Below are 18,721 nucleotides of genomic sequence, written 5' to 3' on the forward strand. Positions count from 1 at the left end.
CAGAGTGTGAACAGACTGGACTGGAGGTGAGTGTTTAATGAAGTCAGCATCATCAGAGCTGATGTGATCATATGTTCAGGTGCTGCATGTTCATTTTTAAATGAGGGAGTGAATTTTGTAGAGCAGATCGGGTTTTAACCTCGATATTTAAAACTGTTGTGTAAATTTGTGGACTCAGTGTTATTCTCTGCTGGAATAAACACTCTGGCTCAGTGTCTGTTATTTTACATGTGCTGGATACGTAAGGAACAGTGACTTCACTCTAACTGTGGTTGTTCTGCGTTTAGACCAACACGGCTACGTCGACGCTCAACAGCGTTTTGACTGAAACTCAACACGAACCAAAAGGCCTTTGAACTTACATTCTTCAGGAATTGGCTTCAGCTGCTGGTGCATTTGTTTACATGTTTGCAGTGCAGCTCTGACCTCAATCTGCTGCTCACATGTCCGATATAGATCACATAGGAGGCGGCAGTCCAACATCAGAGTCATAGTTTCACCTAAAGCTGTGTTCAGAGGGCTGTAATTCCTCCTGATAAAGCTTTCAGGCGGTGAACTGTCTTCTTGTTGTGTTGGAGAGCAACAAATACAACCTAAACAACGGTAGAAAACACACACGTGAGCTTTGTAAGCACTTGCGTATGATCACACGTGCATTCAGCCTTCACGTCCTCTTTAAACTTATCGAGAGTTCAGCAGTTGGATCTGCAGACAGCCGCTCTGAACAACTGAAGCTCCGGTTGCCATGGCGACGGGGAGACTAGGTCCCAGTTGTGCAACGTCTGAGTCGACACAATCTCAGAGGGGTTTCATCCCTGGATGTCTGCCCGCCTCGCGCGAACACACAAACACACCGAGCCGCTCCGTCTCTGACCCACATGAGCTTCACATGGACAGAGACCGGCCTGAACCCGAGACGGGTTCCTCTCACATCTTGTCTACGGGCAGCGACATGAACACAGTGTTTTCCAGCTCAGACCCACCTGTGCAGATGGGCTCGTCGCCGCTCCACTGCCGGTCGCCCTGACAACGGCGGATGGTGGCGTCCAGGCCGCTGGGCAGCATGAATCCCGGCTTGCAGCGAACCTCCAGCAGGGCGGAGAAGGAGTGAGTGGGGGAGAGGAGGCGAGCGTCGGAGGTCTCGCTCTGGGGAAGAGGCCACGGACACGTCCGACCTGAGGAGACGGAACAACAGTCAGGAGACAGAACGGTTCTCACAATGAGCTGGATTGTTCAAAGAGCTCTAATGAGGTTGTGTAACTGGACCGGCTCCTGTTAAACCGGATGTTGACCTAAAGCCCAGTTTGGAGGAGAACAAGCCTCAGACTGCTGCTTTATTACAATAACCAGACTGTGATATGTGGTGAAATGTCCCAGGACTGGCTGTTTTCATATCCTCCCTATCAGACCTTCAGACAGTCTAAAGCTCAGGAACTACTTGGACAGCAACATTCTGAAAAACAAACCAAGACTCTATAAAAACCTGCCAACAGAGCCAAGAGGTTCCAGCACCAAAACAATTCCACAGCATCCTGGGCTAAGCCTTACCCAAGATGGTGTAACTGGTTTAACGAAGCTGAGCGTCTTGCCCTGTTATAATACTGAGGTACAGTCAGATCATTCTGTGCTGCAGCTATGCAAGACTAGAAGAACCGCTGAAGCTTTAGATCAGGGGTGTCAAACTGCGGTCCTCGACGGCCGCAATCCTGCATGTTTTAGATGTTTCCTTCTTCCAACACACCTGATTCAAATGATCAGCTCATCATCAAGCTCTGCAGAAGTCTGATAACGATCCTGATCATTTGANACCTGATTCAAATGATCAGCTCATCATCAAGCTCTGCAGAAGTCTGATAACGATCCTGATCATTTGAATCAGGTGTGTTGGAAGAAGGGAAACATCTAAAACATGCAGGATTGCGGCCCTCGAGGACCGGATGTCGACACCCCTGCTTTAGATCTTCAGGTAAATGCTCAGAGGGAGCATCGAGACAACAGTGCTGATGTTTACTGCCACACTAAAACTCTCCTGATCTGCCAAAACCCGGGATCGAACCAGGGACCTTTAGATCTTCAGTCTAACGCTCTCCCAGCTGAGCTATTTCGGCACAAAAACAGCCTAGTACGGAGGCCAACAAGAGCAGAAAGCAAAAAAGTGCACGCTTTTTAAAGGACAGATCACAATATAAATCTGCCGATATCTGTCCAAACCTGTTTAAAGAGAAACAAGAAGGTCAGATGGTATCCTACAAATGACAAGACCAGAAGAGCCATTGAAGGTTTAGATCTTCAGGTTCATCCTCAGATAGAGCATCAAGACAACAGTTTTCTACCACAGCCTTGTGATCCTAAAACTGTTCCAAGCTGCCGAAACCCGGGATCGAACCAGGGACCTTTAGATCTTCAGTCTAACGCTCTCCCAGCTGAGCTATTTCGGCATGAAAATCAGCAAGTACAGAGGCCAACAGGTGCAAAAATCTGCAAGCTTTTTTTTAAAGGACAAATCACAATATAAACCTGCCGAAATCTTTCCAAATATTGACAATAAGCTGGATTGTTAAAAAAGCACTAATGACGTAAAGAGAAATGTTCCACTAAAACAAATCTATCACATTCTGCAGGGACACCATCACTGCATCCTGGGCTTAGCGCTAACCAAGATGATTGTAATTGGTTTAAAGAAATACAAAGAAGTCAGTGTTTTTTCCGGAGCATAATGAGATGCAGTCAATCAGTTTTAGCTATGACAGACTAGAAGAACCATTGAAGCTTTAGGTCTTTGGGTTAATGCTCAGATGTGGCATCGAGACAAAGGTGTTCATGTTTTCTACCACAGTTTGAGACACGAAAACTCTCCTGAGCTGCCGAAACCCGGGATCGAACCAGGGACCTTTAGATCTTCAGTCTAACGCTCTCCCAGCTGAGCTATTTCGGCATGAAAATCAGCAAGTATGGAGGCCAACAAGTGCAAAACACAGCAATATTTTAAAAGCCAAATTATAAATTCAACGTAAAACTGCCAAAAGATGCTAGCATCCAGGACTCCTTGAAAGCAGGTAGTCAGAGCCATGTTGCTCTACCCTGACTGCCCGAATGTAGACTGCAGGCATAACATACCACAACGCTGCATCCTGGGCTGGCCCTGTGTAAACTGACTGTCACAAGTTACACGTGTAAAACTTTTCTAAGGTGTAGGTAATACTGAGGTGCAGTCAGACCATTCTAAGATGCAGCTATGCAAGACTAGGACACAACCATTAAAGGTTTATATCTTCAGGCTAATGCTCAGATGGAGCATCGAAACAACAGCATTCATGTTTACTGCCACACTTTCAGACCCTAAAACTCTTCTGAGCTGCCGAAACCCGGGATCGAACCAGGGACCTTTAGATCTTCAGTCTAACGCTCTCCCAACTGAGCTATTTCGGCCTGGAACTATGCAAGTATGGAGGCCAAATGGTGCAAACGACAGCAAGTTTTTTTGCAAACGTGCCAAAGAGCTTAGAGCTGCTGCTAGTTGAGGATTTGAATTGTGCGGTAAGACAGTTGTTTTGGTGAATTATCCATTTCAATAACAGTTCCTTCCTTTCTGCATGTAAATGTTCCACCAAAACAATTCGCTTACTGCCGGGGCACCATCACTGCATCCTTGGCTTAGCTCCACCCATGATGATTGTGATTGGTTTAAAGAAATTAGAAGAGTTTTCACCTGCAGCAGAGTGACAATGAGGTGCAGTCAGACCATTGTTTGCTGCAGACTATTGCTGTACAGACAGAAGACCTGCTGGAAGTCACTGGATAGACCTCTGACCTTCAGTCTCCTGCTGGTTGATGGGTTAGGGTCAGCTTTGTCATCACAACTCATTTTGTGTCCCAAAGACACTTGGCAGCTGTTCCTTAAACTCTTCCCAGCTGCTCAATTTGTGCATTTACAGAGGCCAAGAGGTGTCAAAAAAAAGCATTTTAAAAATCTACAGATTCCAACAAGGTGGATTCTGAGGACAGATTTTTTTTAAGGCTTTTTTTAAATGTTATTTTCCAGGAAGAAAGGCACAGATGCATGTTGGCACAGCTGCACACACAAACACTTTTAATGACTAACAAAGTGTTACCTGGAGCCACACAGCTGAGACCACACTGGCCGTCGCACAGACACTGACGCTTGCTGCCGCAGTCTTGGTCATCTTTGCAGGGCCGAGGACACGTCCGCCTCCTCTCGTCGCCCAGGAGTCTCTCCGGACACGACCCTGCAGGGACACCACACACAGACACTGTCACTTTGTTTGCTGCGTTCACGGCCGAGTGTAAAAAAACAGAACAAAAAAACAACAAGGGGGCTGAGGAGGCTTTGTTTGCCAAATTCTGCTTTGTTTTCTGTTGGAAGGAGAGTAAAGTCAGCTGGGTGGCCGGGCAAACGTTTGCCACCCAGGTTGCCAGATGAGCAAGCTTCACTCCTTCTCATTGAGAAGTGAGAACGCAGAGGAGCAACCCGCCCTCATTTCCCTCCATATGTATCCCATCATAAAGCTAAAATCCTCCACTTACGCTAAGTTTTGCGCCGACACACCCACCGAGCGCTGGAGAGGGGAGGAAACGGGGGAGACTGTGTTCCCCATTTTTCAATTCTCAGACTGAAAACATGTGTGCTACTGTATCCTCGCTACGTGCAACACGTGTGACCACAAACACGCATGTGCTCCTGCACACAGCGTGGACAGAGACACGGTGTACGGTACATACATGTCGCGCAGATACAGATCATTTAGGTTCTATGTGCAGCTTTGCAGGGAATTAAACTTAGTTTTGTAAACGAGGTGGAACATTTTAGGTTCTAATCCTTTATATTTAAGTTGAGTTAGTTTGTATTTTAGAGTAAAAATGTAGGATTTTAACCTTAATATTTAAACTTGTTGGGTAAATTCATGAAGTTAATCTCACTTCTTTGCTGTAAAACACTTTGGCTCAACATCAGTTATTCTAAATGTGCTCCACATATAAAAAGCAGCGTCTTCACTATTGTTTAGATCAACTTATTATATTTCAGCAGATAAATACATCGAAGAAAGAGCAGCACTTTGGTTGCATTTCAAAATGCATGAAACTTACATCTTTTAGGATTTTACGTCATTATTTAAGTTAATATTTGAGTAAACATTACAGAAGAGTATTTAAAATTAATTTACAGTGACCAAAAAAAAGGGATTTAAAAGTTAAAGCACAAAGAAATGTTAAAATCAAATTTAAATAACAGTGACAAAAACTTGGACTGAAGAGTTGAAGCAAACTTACAGAGACGGTATTAACTTGCATCCACATATTAGTGATAAATGTGATGATCTAGTTTAGGATGAAACTCATCTAAAACACATCCTCTGTACCGGTGCTAATAAATGCATGAGTCTGATGACTTTCTGGCGACAAACAGTTCATCCTCCAGAGCAGCAAAGCATGCATGCAGTCAGTAAGTGGTCAGTTCTCATCCATGCCCAGTGTTTGCTTGAGCTTCCTGTGCGTGCAGGTGTGAAGCCTCCAGGTGTGAGTGATGCAGGACGTACCTGAAGCCTGCTGGGACACGGTTCCGGTCAGAGCCCAGAGCGACAGCAGCAGCAGCAGCGGTGCACGGTCCATCCTCGCAGTCGGGCCTGGGACGGTATGAGCGGCGGATCGGCAGACGCAGCGTTTTTAAGGGGGAACAAAGGGTGGGAGAGAGGGTGGGAGAGAGGGGGGAGAGGGTCCAGCCCAGGAGCAAACATCTGGTTCGCGTTGAGGAGGAAAGAAGTGAGGAAAATTCCAGTCTGAAGGACCTTTCACCCATTTCTGTTGAGACAGCAGATGAAGGGGATGTCATGTACGCGACTGCTGCTCACAACAAACAGGATCCAACGAACAAACTGAAGGACTTCACCTGATTGTTTGAAATGCAAATTCTGCACGATTCCTTAATTGAAGCTTGTGTTTCGTCAACACGCCTCTGATCCGTCCGTGTACATTTAATTAGCGAGAGAAGCAGCGCCGCCATCGTTGGGCAAGAACGCATATTTGAACTGCTTTGCCTATTAGAGGAATGTACACAATGTGCACAAACAGGGAGGATTAGAAAAAAGAAAAGAAAAAAAAACAGCGAGTCTGGGAACATTTCACCACAAATCAGTCTGGTGATAAACGAAGCCTGAAACCCGACCTCTGAGGCCGGTTCTCCTGCAAACCGGCCTTCAAACCAAACATCAAGATGCAGAAAAACACCTGCGGCACTGGTGAATGAGAACAATCTTTTTATTGGTGTTTTTTGGGAAATTTTCAACTACATCCAAAGAACCAGCACTGACTGGTGGGCTGGGCACCACGGACACTACTGATGCAGCAGTTAGAGTCACTATAGAAGATTCATCAGCCACATCTGTGAGGGTAATCGGAGACTTGGGTCCAGTTTGGGAGAGCAAACAATCACTGAATGAGGTGACGAAGGCTGAAAGAAACCGACAGGGAGCATTATCGAGTCGTGTGCATAGTCCGTCCACAGCCGGGAAACGAGAGGAGGTGAAAGGAGTCTGCACGGAGCTACACGGAGCCACGCTCGGTGGAGTCCACGGCGGGACGGTGGCTGCTGCAGGATGCCAAGTAGAAGAGACGGAGGGTGTTTTTCCATTTGAATAAGTCTTTCTGAGGAACACTGAAGATGTTTTCAAGGTGCAACAGATCATCCAAAGAAAGAAAAACATTCAATAATATAGAAAGAACAACAATAAGAGGGATAATCATCATAATCAGAACAATAATAATAGCTGTAATGGTAACTATTCATCATGGTCATTAAAGGGGATTAAAGTCACACTCTAGTACTAGTCATCCCTCCCCAGGAACATAACATAGTGTACCATGGCCCTGTGTATGTAGACACGTTTAAAGATACAGTATAAAGTACAGTGAGGAAGGAGCAGCACTGAAAGAAGCACTACGTAGCAACAAGCTCTGTGGATCAACATTTGGAAATTTTGGCTTTTATTTCTCCCAGAAAACTGAGAAATTAACACAGTTCCACTCAATGGGGACCCATCTCCTGGAAACACATCGAATAGCAGATACACACAGCACGTCTGCCCCCGGAGTTAAATCAGAAAGTGTTTATAGAGTACAGTAAAGTAACGTTGTGCATTCTTTTTTTGTTTTTTTTTTAACTGCGAAAAACCGGTTGGTTCGGGGATACGAGCCGCTCCGAGCCGCGGGACCGAAAGTTATGGGAAGAGTTTTACACAGAAATAGAGGCGAAGGAGGCGTCGGTAAAATACACCAGAAAAACACTCCACTGGGACAGAAGAGAACGGATCAGAGGGTCTCGGGAGGAGCTAACGTCGCCGAGACCGTAAAAAAGGATGAAGTTGTTCTATTAAAAAAACAAAACACACAAGACGAGTGCTGAGGCGTCTCCTCGAGTTTCCCAGTGACAGAAACATGACAGAAAAAAAAAACAAAAAAAATAAGTGCTCGAGTAAAATCCACAAAATGTTGAACTATACGATTTTAAGATAATTTCGCTCTCTATATTACAATTGTTACATGCGACCCCGCTGCTGCTGTTCCGACTAGAATAATCACAAATCCCCACCGATGGCTGCCGACCTCTCAAACGCCTCCTCGCTCGTCTATAATAAAAAGATATTCACCGTAGCTTTCCCCCATCTGTAGAAAATATACAAAATTATTCTCCAAATTTGCTCTCCCGCTAATTTTTCTGAAGTATTATAAAAATATACAATTCTCCAATAACAAAACTCTTAAAAGTCACATCTGTTAAATTATTCTCTCCATCCATCACTTTTAAGAGCTCGACAAAACAAGACACCTGAGCTTCGATACCTCCTCGTCCTATACATTCATCATCATCTTCCTCATCATCATTATCATCATCATCATCATCATCATCAACATCATCATCATCATCATCATCATCGTGTCCATCATCTGCCACCAAAGAAATTCAGAGTCTCAGATTTAATCCAGCTTATGTTCCTCCTCTTCCCGACCGGCCTCCTCGCCGGTATCACTGGTCGGCGAGGCGGTTCTCGTATTTGCTAAGGATGTTGCGGCACCGGCCCAGTTCCTTCCTCATCTCGGCCACTTCCTGTCGCAGGGCGGCGTTCTCCCGCTCCAGGTAGGCGGCGCGAACCGAGATCTGGTTCTCCTTGAGGCGGCGGGCGTCTCGGGAGCGCTTGGCGGCTTCGTTGTTCTTGTACCGCCTGGTCCAGTACTTCTCATCCTGAGAAAACAGGTTCAGAAAACAACATTATCATCAGAATAAAAAAAAACGCCGACAGAAGAATCGATGGAGGCTCCGACTGGTTTCCTCAGAAGCGTGTGAAGCTCTGAGGAGGTCGAGCTGCTGCCCTGATCTCACACATGTGGGAGTTTGTCTGAGAGCAAAGCTACAAATGATGCTTTGGCTTTTGTGTTTAATGCAAAATATCTCGTGTGCCTCCATTTATGACACCTTTAAACACGATTAAGTCAAAAACTCAAGTGAAATCTGGGAAAAAAAAGTTCTCTGTTTTGCAGCTTTTGCTTTTATTTCACAATCTTTCCTTTGCAGCATTTTCTAGATCTGCATCAGGTGTCGACTGTTCAATTAAAACAGTCCAAATTCTGTGATTTCAGCGTCTTAAATGTGAAAACTTTCTGGATTCTTTCCTCCTCTCTGACAGTAAACTGAATATTTGGACATTTGAGGAAACACTGATCCACATCTTTCACCGTTTTCTGGCGTTTTGTCATGAAATCGACAAATTTCCTCGTAAACATGAGTCCAGTTTGTTCCCATTTCTGCTCTTGTGTTAATAATTTGTGTTCTCGGTTGGTTTTCTTTCCCTCAGACTGGACTCACAGCTGAAACAATGAGCTGATTAGTCATCTAACAGGACAAACACTTACAGTTATTATTAGTCAGAAGCGTGCTGCTTTATTCTCAGTTGTAGAATTAAATATATTTGGGCCAAAGTGGCAGCGAGCGCTAGAATTTTGTGCTTTTTGACTTTTTTTTTCTGGCTTCTGGAGGCAAAACTGTTCAACAACTAATTGAAATTAAAAATAAATGAGTTTATTTTGTTGTATTAATGATATTTGCCTTCAAGCTTCCTAATCAAGGCCTCAGAGTACATCCCCCCTCACAGCACCTTATTCTGATCACCTGTCCGACTCTTATTTTAAACACGTCGCCACAGTTTTATTCATGAAAGTATAAAAGCAGCGTGCCTTCACCTTCATGTTGTCCGGCACCAGGATCTTTCGGGCCTTCTTGATCATCGGCTGCGGCTTCAGCTCCTCTTCGCTGAACGAATGCCTCCTGGGGTCGAAGTTCTGCTGCCCCGAGCCGTCGGACATCCCCACGTCCGAGGAGTCCATGTCGAAGATGCCGACGCCGTCCGGGCCGCTGCCGGTGGGCGTGAGCAGTGGCGGACAGGAGGACGAGGACGAGGAGGAGGGCGACTCGCAGGAGTCGTTCATACTCGTCTGGCTCCCTGGAATCAGAGAGAGAAATCTGCATTACACGCCGCTCAGCCGGCCGCATTCATCCTCCAGCCTGCGATTCAGGCGGCTGACAGCAGAGCACGACGACACAAACAGGTGCAGCGTCCGGCGGCAGCCAGCAGGTGGCGGCAGAGAGCTGCGGCCTCGAAGGTAAACAACAAACAACATTCCTGCTTTGACTGATTCTCAGAACTGAGGATGTTTTCCAGGCGCAGATTTTCACCTTCCAGGCGGCATTTAAGCGCCAAATACAACAAATTGCAGTTCTCTGGTGTAACGGCTGAACGTTCAGCAAACACATGCAGCCATCTAAAGACTCCCTGATCCTTCTGACTCGTTCTACACCTGTCCTGGTCAAACGCTGCACGAGTTGAATCATAACCTCCTGGAGAAACCACATGGAATCTGTCAGCTCGATCGCTTCGTGATATTTGTGACTTTCGAGAAGGAAACTGCAGAGAAATTCCTGTGGATCTGCGCCAACTTCCAGAACTACTGCCGATAGAAGAATCTAAAAGTGGAAATGTTATGTAACCGTCTTCCCCTCCCCTCAAAACCAGTTTCTTTAAGTGGGGCCAGTATAGGGCTATACCTCCCCCCGGCCCCCGGCAGGCCCGGAGCACCTTCCTCCACCACCAAACTCCCTTCACGTCTCTGCACACAAACGGCTCGAGCTGATTATCGATCAGAAAATCAGAAATAACAGCAAAGAGACACGACCGAAACTCCCGTGCAGTGACGCATGCTGGGATTAACGCAGCGACACAACGGCTCTGACACACGCTGAACGCAGCCTCTGAAGCTGCACAATGCTGGTGTTTAATGCAGACGTAATGACAGCTAAAGCGGCGTAAAGGGCATAAAAACTAGTTCTGGCAGCGTCAGAATCAAACCAGTGACACCTGCTGACCGTGTCATGAGTAGATCTGGAATGTAAGAGAAGCTGTGACGGAAATAAACCGTCCCACAATCACAAGTCCTCGTATCAGACTAAAATAAAGGCGCTCTTTCTTAATTACTGCTCATGCATCTGATCCTGAAGGAAACTGCTTCAACCAGCACGTTTGTCTTTTTCTGCTTTCTGGACCCAAAACTTTTAAGTAGATTTGGTTCATTTGGTTGTTTAAGCCTTTAAATAACAGATAAAACGTTTGGAGCTGAATAAACAGGACGTCTCAGCTTGTTTACACCACATAGGATGAAGATTTTTACATCCTCAGGAGAATAATTTGCACATTTCTGCACACTTTAAATATTCCTGTTACGTTTTAGGATCTAAAATTGCATATTTTTGCTCCACTTGCTGATTTCTTTTCCAAATCTTTCTTTAAAAATCTCTTCTCATCAGATTTTACTGTGTTGCAGGTGAAGCCCTACTTTGGTTCACCTGCTGCTGACTATTTTCTGACTTGTGTTTTACTCTAGAAGTCCAACACTCCTTATTTTTGCTTCACTAGAACACCTGATTTCTTTGTCGTATCTTCTTTTCATCAGTATTTGCTGAATTGCAAACTGGGAAACCCTATCGATGCACACGGGATGTAATAATGGTGGATCTGATTTTTTTTACTATTTTCAGGACTTCTGCAGGTAAAATGCTGATCTGATTGAAAACAGCAATAAAGTCCATCTTTAACATCGTATCAGTGATATCTGCCTTCAAACTAAGACCTGTGCATATTTTCTGAGCTCTTTGTGACGGAGAATCGCTCATTTTCGCTCCACTTGCTGCTCATTTCTCTTAAGTTCTTCCTTCTCGTTACTGCACTGAATCGAATTCCTCGCATGTGAAAACCCACTGAGCGCGTGCAGCTCCCAGTGGGCTGATAATCATGTGTTGCTGCCTCATTTAAAATTAACGAAGCAGCTGTCGGTCGGCGGCAGTCTGCAGTTTGTGCAAAACATTCACCTGAAGTCGCCTCAGAGAGTTTCCACATTCTCTGATTCACTTTAAATGCATTTTATCGATAATTTGGTGAACTTTGCCGCTCCGGGGCTGAATTAAAGGCACAAAACTGCTTTCATGTGTGCTCAGATCAGTTTGAAGTCCAGCAGCAGCAGCAGCAGCAGCAGCAGGAGGAGGAGGAGGAAGCTCTTCCTGCTGCCGAGCGTCCCTCCCCCTGCCTTCTCCGCCCCCTCCAGGCCCTCTGGCTCCACCTCCCTGTTCTCTCCCTCCAGAACGCCCAGCCTCGGCACGTGTACCGACGCGTGCACATGGCTGTGGCGTGTGAAGTGGGGAGAGATTTAAAGACACGCAACCACAAACACTCCACTCCGGGCTCTGCCTCCTGTTCTCTGACCCGCTGCACATTCTGCGCTGGCTGATGCTGTTGTGAAGCTACTGTACTCTGGTCACATGCCAGAAACTACAACCTCCCCGCCACTGACTCATCACATCTCTGTTTACCTCCTCGTCTCCTCAAAACTTCCAGCCCTGCTGCAGAATGACAGCAATAAAATTAAGAAACCGCACATGTCACGGTTGAGCTCATGTGACTTTGACCCCGCGGGACAGAAAGTGCTCGGTCACGGTGGGGTTCTGTTGCTGCTGAATCACAGATACAGCAGATAACCTTGATCACTAGTGAACTGTGGAGCCTCCTATCAGCGGCCGGGACACTCTGTCTCCATCATGGCCGCCGCTGGGCCCATACCGGTGGTTCCACTCACCGTGCAGGCAGTCGCTTCCTCCGGAGAGACCCTGCGGCTGAGCCACCTCCAGCCCGATGAGCGACGGCGAGGAGGAGGACGATGGCGACGAGGACGAGGAACCGGGAGGGGACGAGGGCGGTAGGCACTGGGAGCTCTGGTTGGGCACCGCCGACTGGGAGCTCTGTGAGGGGATCTGGGCCGAGCTGGAGCTGTTGTTGCTGTGCATGCTGCCCATCCCGTTCTCGGTCAGAAACTCCTCCAAGTCCATGTACTGAAGCTGGAAGAGGCCGCCGTCCGCGGGCAGGGTGCGATCCCACAGCAGAGGCCCCAAGAACTGGTTGAAGTTTCCTCCGTTTCCGGAACCGGCGCCGCAGCCACTACTGCTGCCATTGCTGCCGATTCCACCACCGTTCCTCATGGAGCACACTCCCAGAGAGTCCTCGTCCAGGTCCAGCCTGTCCTTATCTGCAGGAGACAAGACACTACGTTGGTGCAACTTCAACACAAAGTTTCCTGGAGACATGTGAGGCAGCAGGTGGACCCGCCAGCAGCAGAACCTCCCCCAGATGGAGCAGATGGCAGCAGAATCGCAGCATTAAGGGAGACGAAACCAATTTGTTGTCATAACATCTACATAAGCTCCTGAACAAATCTCACAATGGCTGCTGTGGCAGCTCGAGATGCAGCTGAAAACATGTTGGTGTTAATCTGGATGCAGCCTGGAGCTGGATTATAATCCAGGTGCATCACAGGCAGCATGTGAGAGAAACCAGATGCCTGAATGTGAACAATGCATGTGAACAGTGTGTTTGGATCAGAACTTGTCTCACCTTTGCCTTCGCAGGGGCTCTTGAGGCGCTGGTCCCCCTTCATGGGGTGCTGCAGCAGCGACTTCAGACCCGCCATGGAGCTCAGGTGGCCCCCGGTGAGGGAGCCCGCCGGCTGGTTACAACCTCCGAACTGGGGGCTCGCTCCGGCCGGAAGGTCGGGGTTCGGGAGCTGGGAGAGCTGCCTGGACATCCTGGACCAGACACGGAGACACCTGGAGCACCGGAGGGGGGCGAGGCGAGCGGAGTGGAGCACCTACCAATGGGACGATACGCTGGGCGGCTGGGGAGGGGGCGAGGGGGGCAGTTTAGAAGAATAACAACAACCGACAGAGTGACGCAGCGGCGCCGAGTTTCAGAGTTGGCTTAACTTTTACCTGAGGGTCGTGCAGAGCTGCTTATTTCCACGCAGAAATATTCTCGTCGAAGTATTCCATCGCAGTGTGGGAGGAACCGAGCATCCGAGCAGGAACCGTCCAGAACCGGGAGAGCTGCGCGTAAAATCCCCCGAAATCCAGGAAACACTTTCCAAAACAGTGCGCGTGGAAAAGCAGGAGAGAGACGGAAAAAAAACCACGCAGCGGCGGCAGCAGCGTCCGTGTCGGTGGGTGACAAGTTGTGTTGCTGTTTCTGCGCTCGGTGTCCGTCGGGGGAGGAGGAGGAGGCGGACCGGGGGGTCGTTTCCTCTTTCTGTCTGTACTTTCTGCGCGTCCGGTGGATCCAGTCACGGGCTCACGGGCTCGGCTCTGTGTTCGGGTCGCTCCACGTCCACGGTCTCTCTCTCTCTCTCTCTCTCTCTCTCTCTCTCTCTCTCTCTCAGCTGGAACGGACACGGGCAGTTCACGTGACGTCACAGCTCGCGGAACAAGCGAGTCCAGGCGCGAGAGGCGCGGCGTGAGCGCGGCGCTTATTATTTACGGCCCCGCCCACCCTCGTGCCACACCTCGAGGAGGACACCGTGTTTGTTTGCAGCCGCCGCAGCTCCACGCACCGTGTTGCTGGCGCAGCGCAAAAAAAAAAAAAAAACACGCAAAACTCCCGCTAACCGTGTCTCGCGCTGCCACAATTTAGCGCCTTTAATGCGTGGTTAGTGCGTGTCCCCGGTGTGCGCGGCCCCGCCACAGCGCTCGCACCGTGCAGGACTTTTCCACTTTCCTTGTAATCCACCGGCAACGTGAGTGCGCCGTTTTTTCAGGCGAGAGGAACGCGCCCGCACGTTGCCTCGCGGCGCACAATAGCTGTTCCAGCTCACGTGTACGCGGCACGCGGAGCCCTGGCCTGTGCGCTCGCGGCTCGGGCTCCGATTGGCTCCCGGTGCGGCCGCGGCTCCGCCCACGTCGCGCGCTGATTGGCCAGAACTAGGTCGAGCCGGCCCGCCCGCGCGGATTCCCCCTCGTGCATGCCACTGCCGCGTGAGAGCCGTCTGGAAGGGGAGAGCGCGAGGCCGCCGTCCTACTGTACGGCCGCCGCTGCGCACATGCAAAACAGCGCGACGTCTGTGCACAGTCACACATGCAGGAGTAATCAGATTACTCACAGAGTCAGCACACACCGAGGAACAAAGTGAACCGGAGGAACCGACGTAGAGCCGCCAGCAGGAAGCAGAGCCCGCTGCAAGCACAACTGGGTTTATTCATGAGTAGTTACTGGTAGTTAACAGGTTAATAACAACTAGAGAAACCACGTCATAAATAGTGATCATACATGTTGACCAACACTGTGGGTAAAGGATGTTTATCAGGGAGCAGAATGATGAATAACTTGTGTTTTTATCGGTTATTTACAGATTATTTGCAATATTTTATCACCATCATTCACTCACTGTTAACTTTTAATGCTTGGTTATCTTTTATTTGTTATTTCTATCTATCTATCTATCTATCTATCTATCTATCTATCTATCTATCTATCTATCTATCTACCCATCTTTGTTTTCTTACATTGCAGATGATGTCTAGTAAAATCACATAAATAATAATAATGTACATGACCAACAGGCCAAAAGTATGATTATACTATGATATAACATACTACTACTACTATTATTGTTATTATATTTTATTATACTACTACTACTATTTTTATTATTATTATTATATAATATTATACTATTATACTATGATATACATAAAGACAAACAAACAAAAAACAGGCACATGTTGACCAACAGGCCAACACTGTAAATAAATGATGTGTGGGGGACTTAAAATAGTGAATATTTTTATCTGTTATTTTACAGATTTTCCATAATATGCTACAGTACAGGTGATATCTTGTGAAATCACACAGAAAAATAACATTTATGTTTAATGTAAAAATACAATAATAATAATAATAACAAAAGAGACCAAAGCGGGGACTATTTTAAAAAAAATATTTTATAACATTTGACTCTAAAATTAAATGTAAAATGATATTAACAACTAATAAAAATGGCAATTGTTTTCCCCCCTAAGTTCTGGTAAATTCAATATATTATCTAATAAAATCACAGAAAAAGAGTATTAATATATGCCTTAACTGTTAAAAACAACAACAGCAACAACAACAACAAAGAAAAGAAAAAGACGAAAAAATTAGTAAAATAGTAAATAATATCCACATCCAAAACAATAAATACATATATATTATTTATTTTATTTATTTATTTTTTACAAATAGTCATTTTTGAATGATTGTTGTTGTTGTTGTATAGAATATATGTTGTATTGATTAAAAAAAAAAAAAAGTGAGCTTTTACAAGATTGAATTTCCCTTCTGGGATAAATAAAGTATTTTTCATTTCATTTCATTTTCATTCATTTTATTTACAATGCTTAGCTGTAAAATGACATTATTCTTAACTGTATTTAAATCAGCAAAAATATGATTATTTTACAAATATTCTCTGTTGTTTTTTTAATATGTATACTAGGAATTGAAAAATAATATTTTGTTAATTTATTTCTTTATTTTTATTTTACAAATTTTTTTGTTTGTTTTTTTTAAATTACAGATCATATTTGGTAAAATTATCCCAAAAAACGTAAGAATAAACACGTTAACCATAAAAAACAGGCCAAACCTGTGAATAATTGCCACATGAAAAATCAGCAAGTTTACAATTAGCAACTTGTACTTTTCACAATGTTTGACTGTAAAATTATATCATTATTTAAATCAGAAAAAATATCTTTATTGTTCAGATATTTGCTGTTATTTAAAAGAAAGCTGATGCATTTTAAGTACTGTTAAAAAAAAAAAATTTTAAAAACCACTATTCTGTTTAAGTAAATTACAGTTAATAATAAATAAAATAAAATAAAATATATACATATATATATATTTTAAAATGTAAATAATGTCCACTTAATGGTAATCTGTTCTTTTACATTGTGCCCCTTTGCATATTACACTGTTTACAGATATTTGTTGGTATTTTCATCATTTTTTACATTTATTTATGTTTTTACTGACATATTTTGAATATTACAGTATTCCAGCATTTTTTTAAAATATTTTTTTTTATGTCACCTTTGCTGGAGGAAACTTTTTTAATTTTTTTTTTACTATGCCATATATGAAGTGTTTCCTGTTTAGAAGCTGGACCCCAGGCCTCCTCTTAATATGTCCCCGCCAGTGTTCAGATGGAACCTTCGCCCATGCAGATGAGTCACCGCATAAAAGCTTTAATAAACACCTGAGATTATCCCAATATTATGCACCAAAATAACAGCGAGCTCAGTTTCCCTTCGTTTGACTCTGTCCCCGCTCTTCTTTTAAATAAAGCTGCCAGACTTTAATTCTGTCCAGCTGTGGTCTCCTCGCATTATCACCAGCTGACCTGCCTCCTCCTCCTCAAACAGCAGCGGGGATGAATCATCACATTTCACGTCTGCGAGCGACACAGACGGAACTAAAACACGTCCCTGGGACCATGGGTGTGGGTCCGGTTTGGGCATTCAAATATTTGGAGCATCAAACACTTAATTTCCTGAATTCTAGTAAACTTTAATCAGCTCCAGTTCTGCGTGAGTCTGAGGAAAACATCACTAATAGGGCTGAAATATTCACCAAAAATATCAGATTTTTTTGGACAGATAATTAGGTTGTCATGAAAATGGGAAAAAAAACATGTTTTTCCTTAAATTGATGCAAAAAAAAATCCCCAGAATGCAAGAAATGAAGCGTCTGAGAGGTCAAACAAAACCTGTCAAACATACGACAAACAAGAGGCGGGGAGTGGAGGAACATCACCACGCCGTCTGTTTCTTCACAATTTTGCACCTCTGACAAATAAATTCACTCTGGGGACATAAACTACATCTCATCTCAGCAATAGCGAATCCTGCAACAGTGCTGTCAGCGGTAACGAGGAGTTCTGCTTCCCGTCGTTTAACTCGGTCCCGGTTCTCCTCCTGAATAAAGCTGTCAGACTTTAATTCTGTCCAGCTGTGGTCTCCTCACATTATCACCAGCTGACCTGCCTCCTCCTCCTCAAACGGCAGCGGGGATGAATCATCGCATCTCACGTCTGCGAGCGACACAGACGGAACCAAAACGCCGGGCCTGAACGGTTAGGAGAAAACAACTAATGGTGATTTTTCAGACAGATATTGTGATTTGATCTGTGGATGGAGGTCTGGGTTTGACCACGTCACAGAGCATTTATCCTACATTTGAGTTGTTTCAAGTTGGTATGATGATTTGAAAGATCAGTTCTTTATATCTCCCACAGGTCTGACCATTAGAAATCTCTGCCCAGGCATGCAGCAGTGGCTAATAAAGGTGTTGAATCTGTGTCATTGCAGCTGAAAACCCAACATACACAACACGTGCACGCCTCCCTGCATTAGATTTTAAATTGACCTCTGACCTTTTTATTACTTTGCATAAAGAAAAACATCTTCACCATAAAATTTAAGCAAAAAGGAACAAAGTGCTGCATAAAAATGTACAAAAATGCAGCAAAATCAGTGTCAGAAATGATGCTCAGAAATGAATGCACGAGGACCCCCAGACCCGTTTCACGAGTCCCTACTAGCGGTCTAATGCTATCAGTGCCCGGGTTTATAGAAGGAGGTATTATGAGACGCTAAACTGGTCAATTGTGGCTAAAATTCGAGCCTCACTGCTTAAGATTCCACTATATATTCAATGAACACCTGAAATTTGTTTTCCTTTGCATGAATAAAAACATTTCCGCCATGAATTGAGGCAGAAAAAGGAACAAACTGGTGCATAAAAGGTCACCAGAATGCAGACAAATGTGAATACTGGTGCTATATGAAGCATTACGAGTGTCTAATCTAGTTAATATAGACATTTTATCAATCAACAAACAGAACATCTTGGAGCCTCACCGCACTATTTTCCATTATAGCTTCAACTGACACCAGAATTCTGTTTTCCTTCACATAATTAGACATTTAAATAATACATTCATGCAAAAACAATACAAACTGGTGCTTAAGCTGTCATCAAAATGCAGAAAAATTAGCATCTGACATGAAAAAGTGTAATAGTGAAGCTCACCCGGACCCCCGTTGAATGTCCCAGTGCACAGGTTTACAGCAGGAGGTGTTATTTGGGTAATCGTGGCTAAAATACTGACATTTAATAAAAGAACAGAGTGTCTGAGAGCCTCGCTGCATTGTATTCTGTTACAATTTGAATTAACTTGTGAGTTTTGTCCTCTTTTACATAATTAAACCTTCAATTTATGCAAAAAAGGAACAAATCGG

General features: G+C 45.1%; 2 protein-coding genes and 4 non-coding genes across 6 annotated transcripts in view; all 6 read right to left on the bottom strand.

The window, feature by feature from the left end:
* Nucleotides 1-5,654, bottom strand: part of ntd5 (ntl-dependent gene 5) — a 21,075-nt gene extending 15,421 nt beyond the window's left edge. Inside the window, exons 1-3 of the mRNA XM_008285815.1 lie at nucleotides 5,556-5,654; nucleotides 4,113-4,247; nucleotides 984-1,175 (exon numbers count right to left, since the gene is read on the bottom strand). Of these exons, the coding sequence (XP_008284037.1) occupies nucleotides 984-1,175; nucleotides 4,113-4,247; nucleotides 5,556-5,628 (400 nt within the window). The 5' untranslated portion in view covers nucleotides 5,629-5,654. The remainder of the gene's footprint in view (nucleotides 1-983; nucleotides 1,176-4,112; nucleotides 4,248-5,555) is intronic.
* trnaf-gaa (transfer RNA phenylalanine (anticodon GAA)) lies at nucleotides 2,036-2,108 on the bottom strand. Its single transcript has one exon. It is a non-coding gene; the product is annotated as a tRNA-Phe (tRNA).
* On the bottom strand, nucleotides 2,366-2,438 carry trnaf-gaa (transfer RNA phenylalanine (anticodon GAA)). The gene has a single exon. It is a non-coding gene; the product is annotated as a tRNA-Phe (tRNA).
* trnaf-gaa (transfer RNA phenylalanine (anticodon GAA)) lies at nucleotides 2,863-2,935 on the bottom strand. Its single transcript has one exon. It is a non-coding gene; the product is annotated as a tRNA-Phe (tRNA).
* On the bottom strand, nucleotides 3,357-3,429 carry trnaf-gaa (transfer RNA phenylalanine (anticodon GAA)). The gene has a single exon. It is a non-coding gene; the product is annotated as a tRNA-Phe (tRNA).
* Nucleotides 5,655-6,255: 601 nt separating the features above from the next.
* Nucleotides 6,256-13,937, bottom strand: dbpb (D site albumin promoter binding protein b). The gene is made up of 5 exons (XM_008285816.1): nucleotides 13,376-13,937; nucleotides 13,002-13,281; nucleotides 12,190-12,636; nucleotides 9,250-9,509; nucleotides 6,256-8,254 (listed from the first exon to the last, which is right to left on the bottom strand). Exons 2-5 carry the CDS (start codon nucleotides 13,189-13,191, stop codon nucleotides 8,039-8,041), a joined length of 1,113 nt encoding a protein of 370 aa, XP_008284038.1. The 5' UTR covers nucleotides 13,192-13,281; nucleotides 13,376-13,937; the 3' UTR covers nucleotides 6,256-8,038.
* Nucleotides 13,938-18,721: the final 4,784 nt, after the last annotated feature.

The sequence above is a fragment of the Stegastes partitus genome, unplaced genomic scaffold, assembly GCF_000690725.1.
Source record: "Stegastes partitus isolate 25-593 unplaced genomic scaffold, Stegastes_partitus-1.0.2 Scaffold418, whole genome shotgun sequence".
Taxonomy (NCBI): Eukaryota; Metazoa; Chordata; class Actinopteri; family Pomacentridae; genus Stegastes; species Stegastes partitus.

Bases quoted from the DNA above. Each gene is read 5' to 3' on its own strand.
- dbpb (XM_008285816.1), bottom strand. From the start codon at position 13,191: ATGTCCAGGCAGCTCTCCCAGCTCCCGAACCCCGACCTTCCGGCCGGA. The intron at 12,637-13,001 runs GTGAGACAAGTT...TGTCTCCTGCAG, and splicing joins GAGCCCCTGCGAAGGCAAAG to ATAAGGACAGGCTGGACCTG. The intron at 8,255-9,249 runs GTGAAGGCACGC...CTGTTTTCTCAG, and splicing joins TGGTGCCGGACAACATGAAG to GATGAGAAGTACTGGACCAG.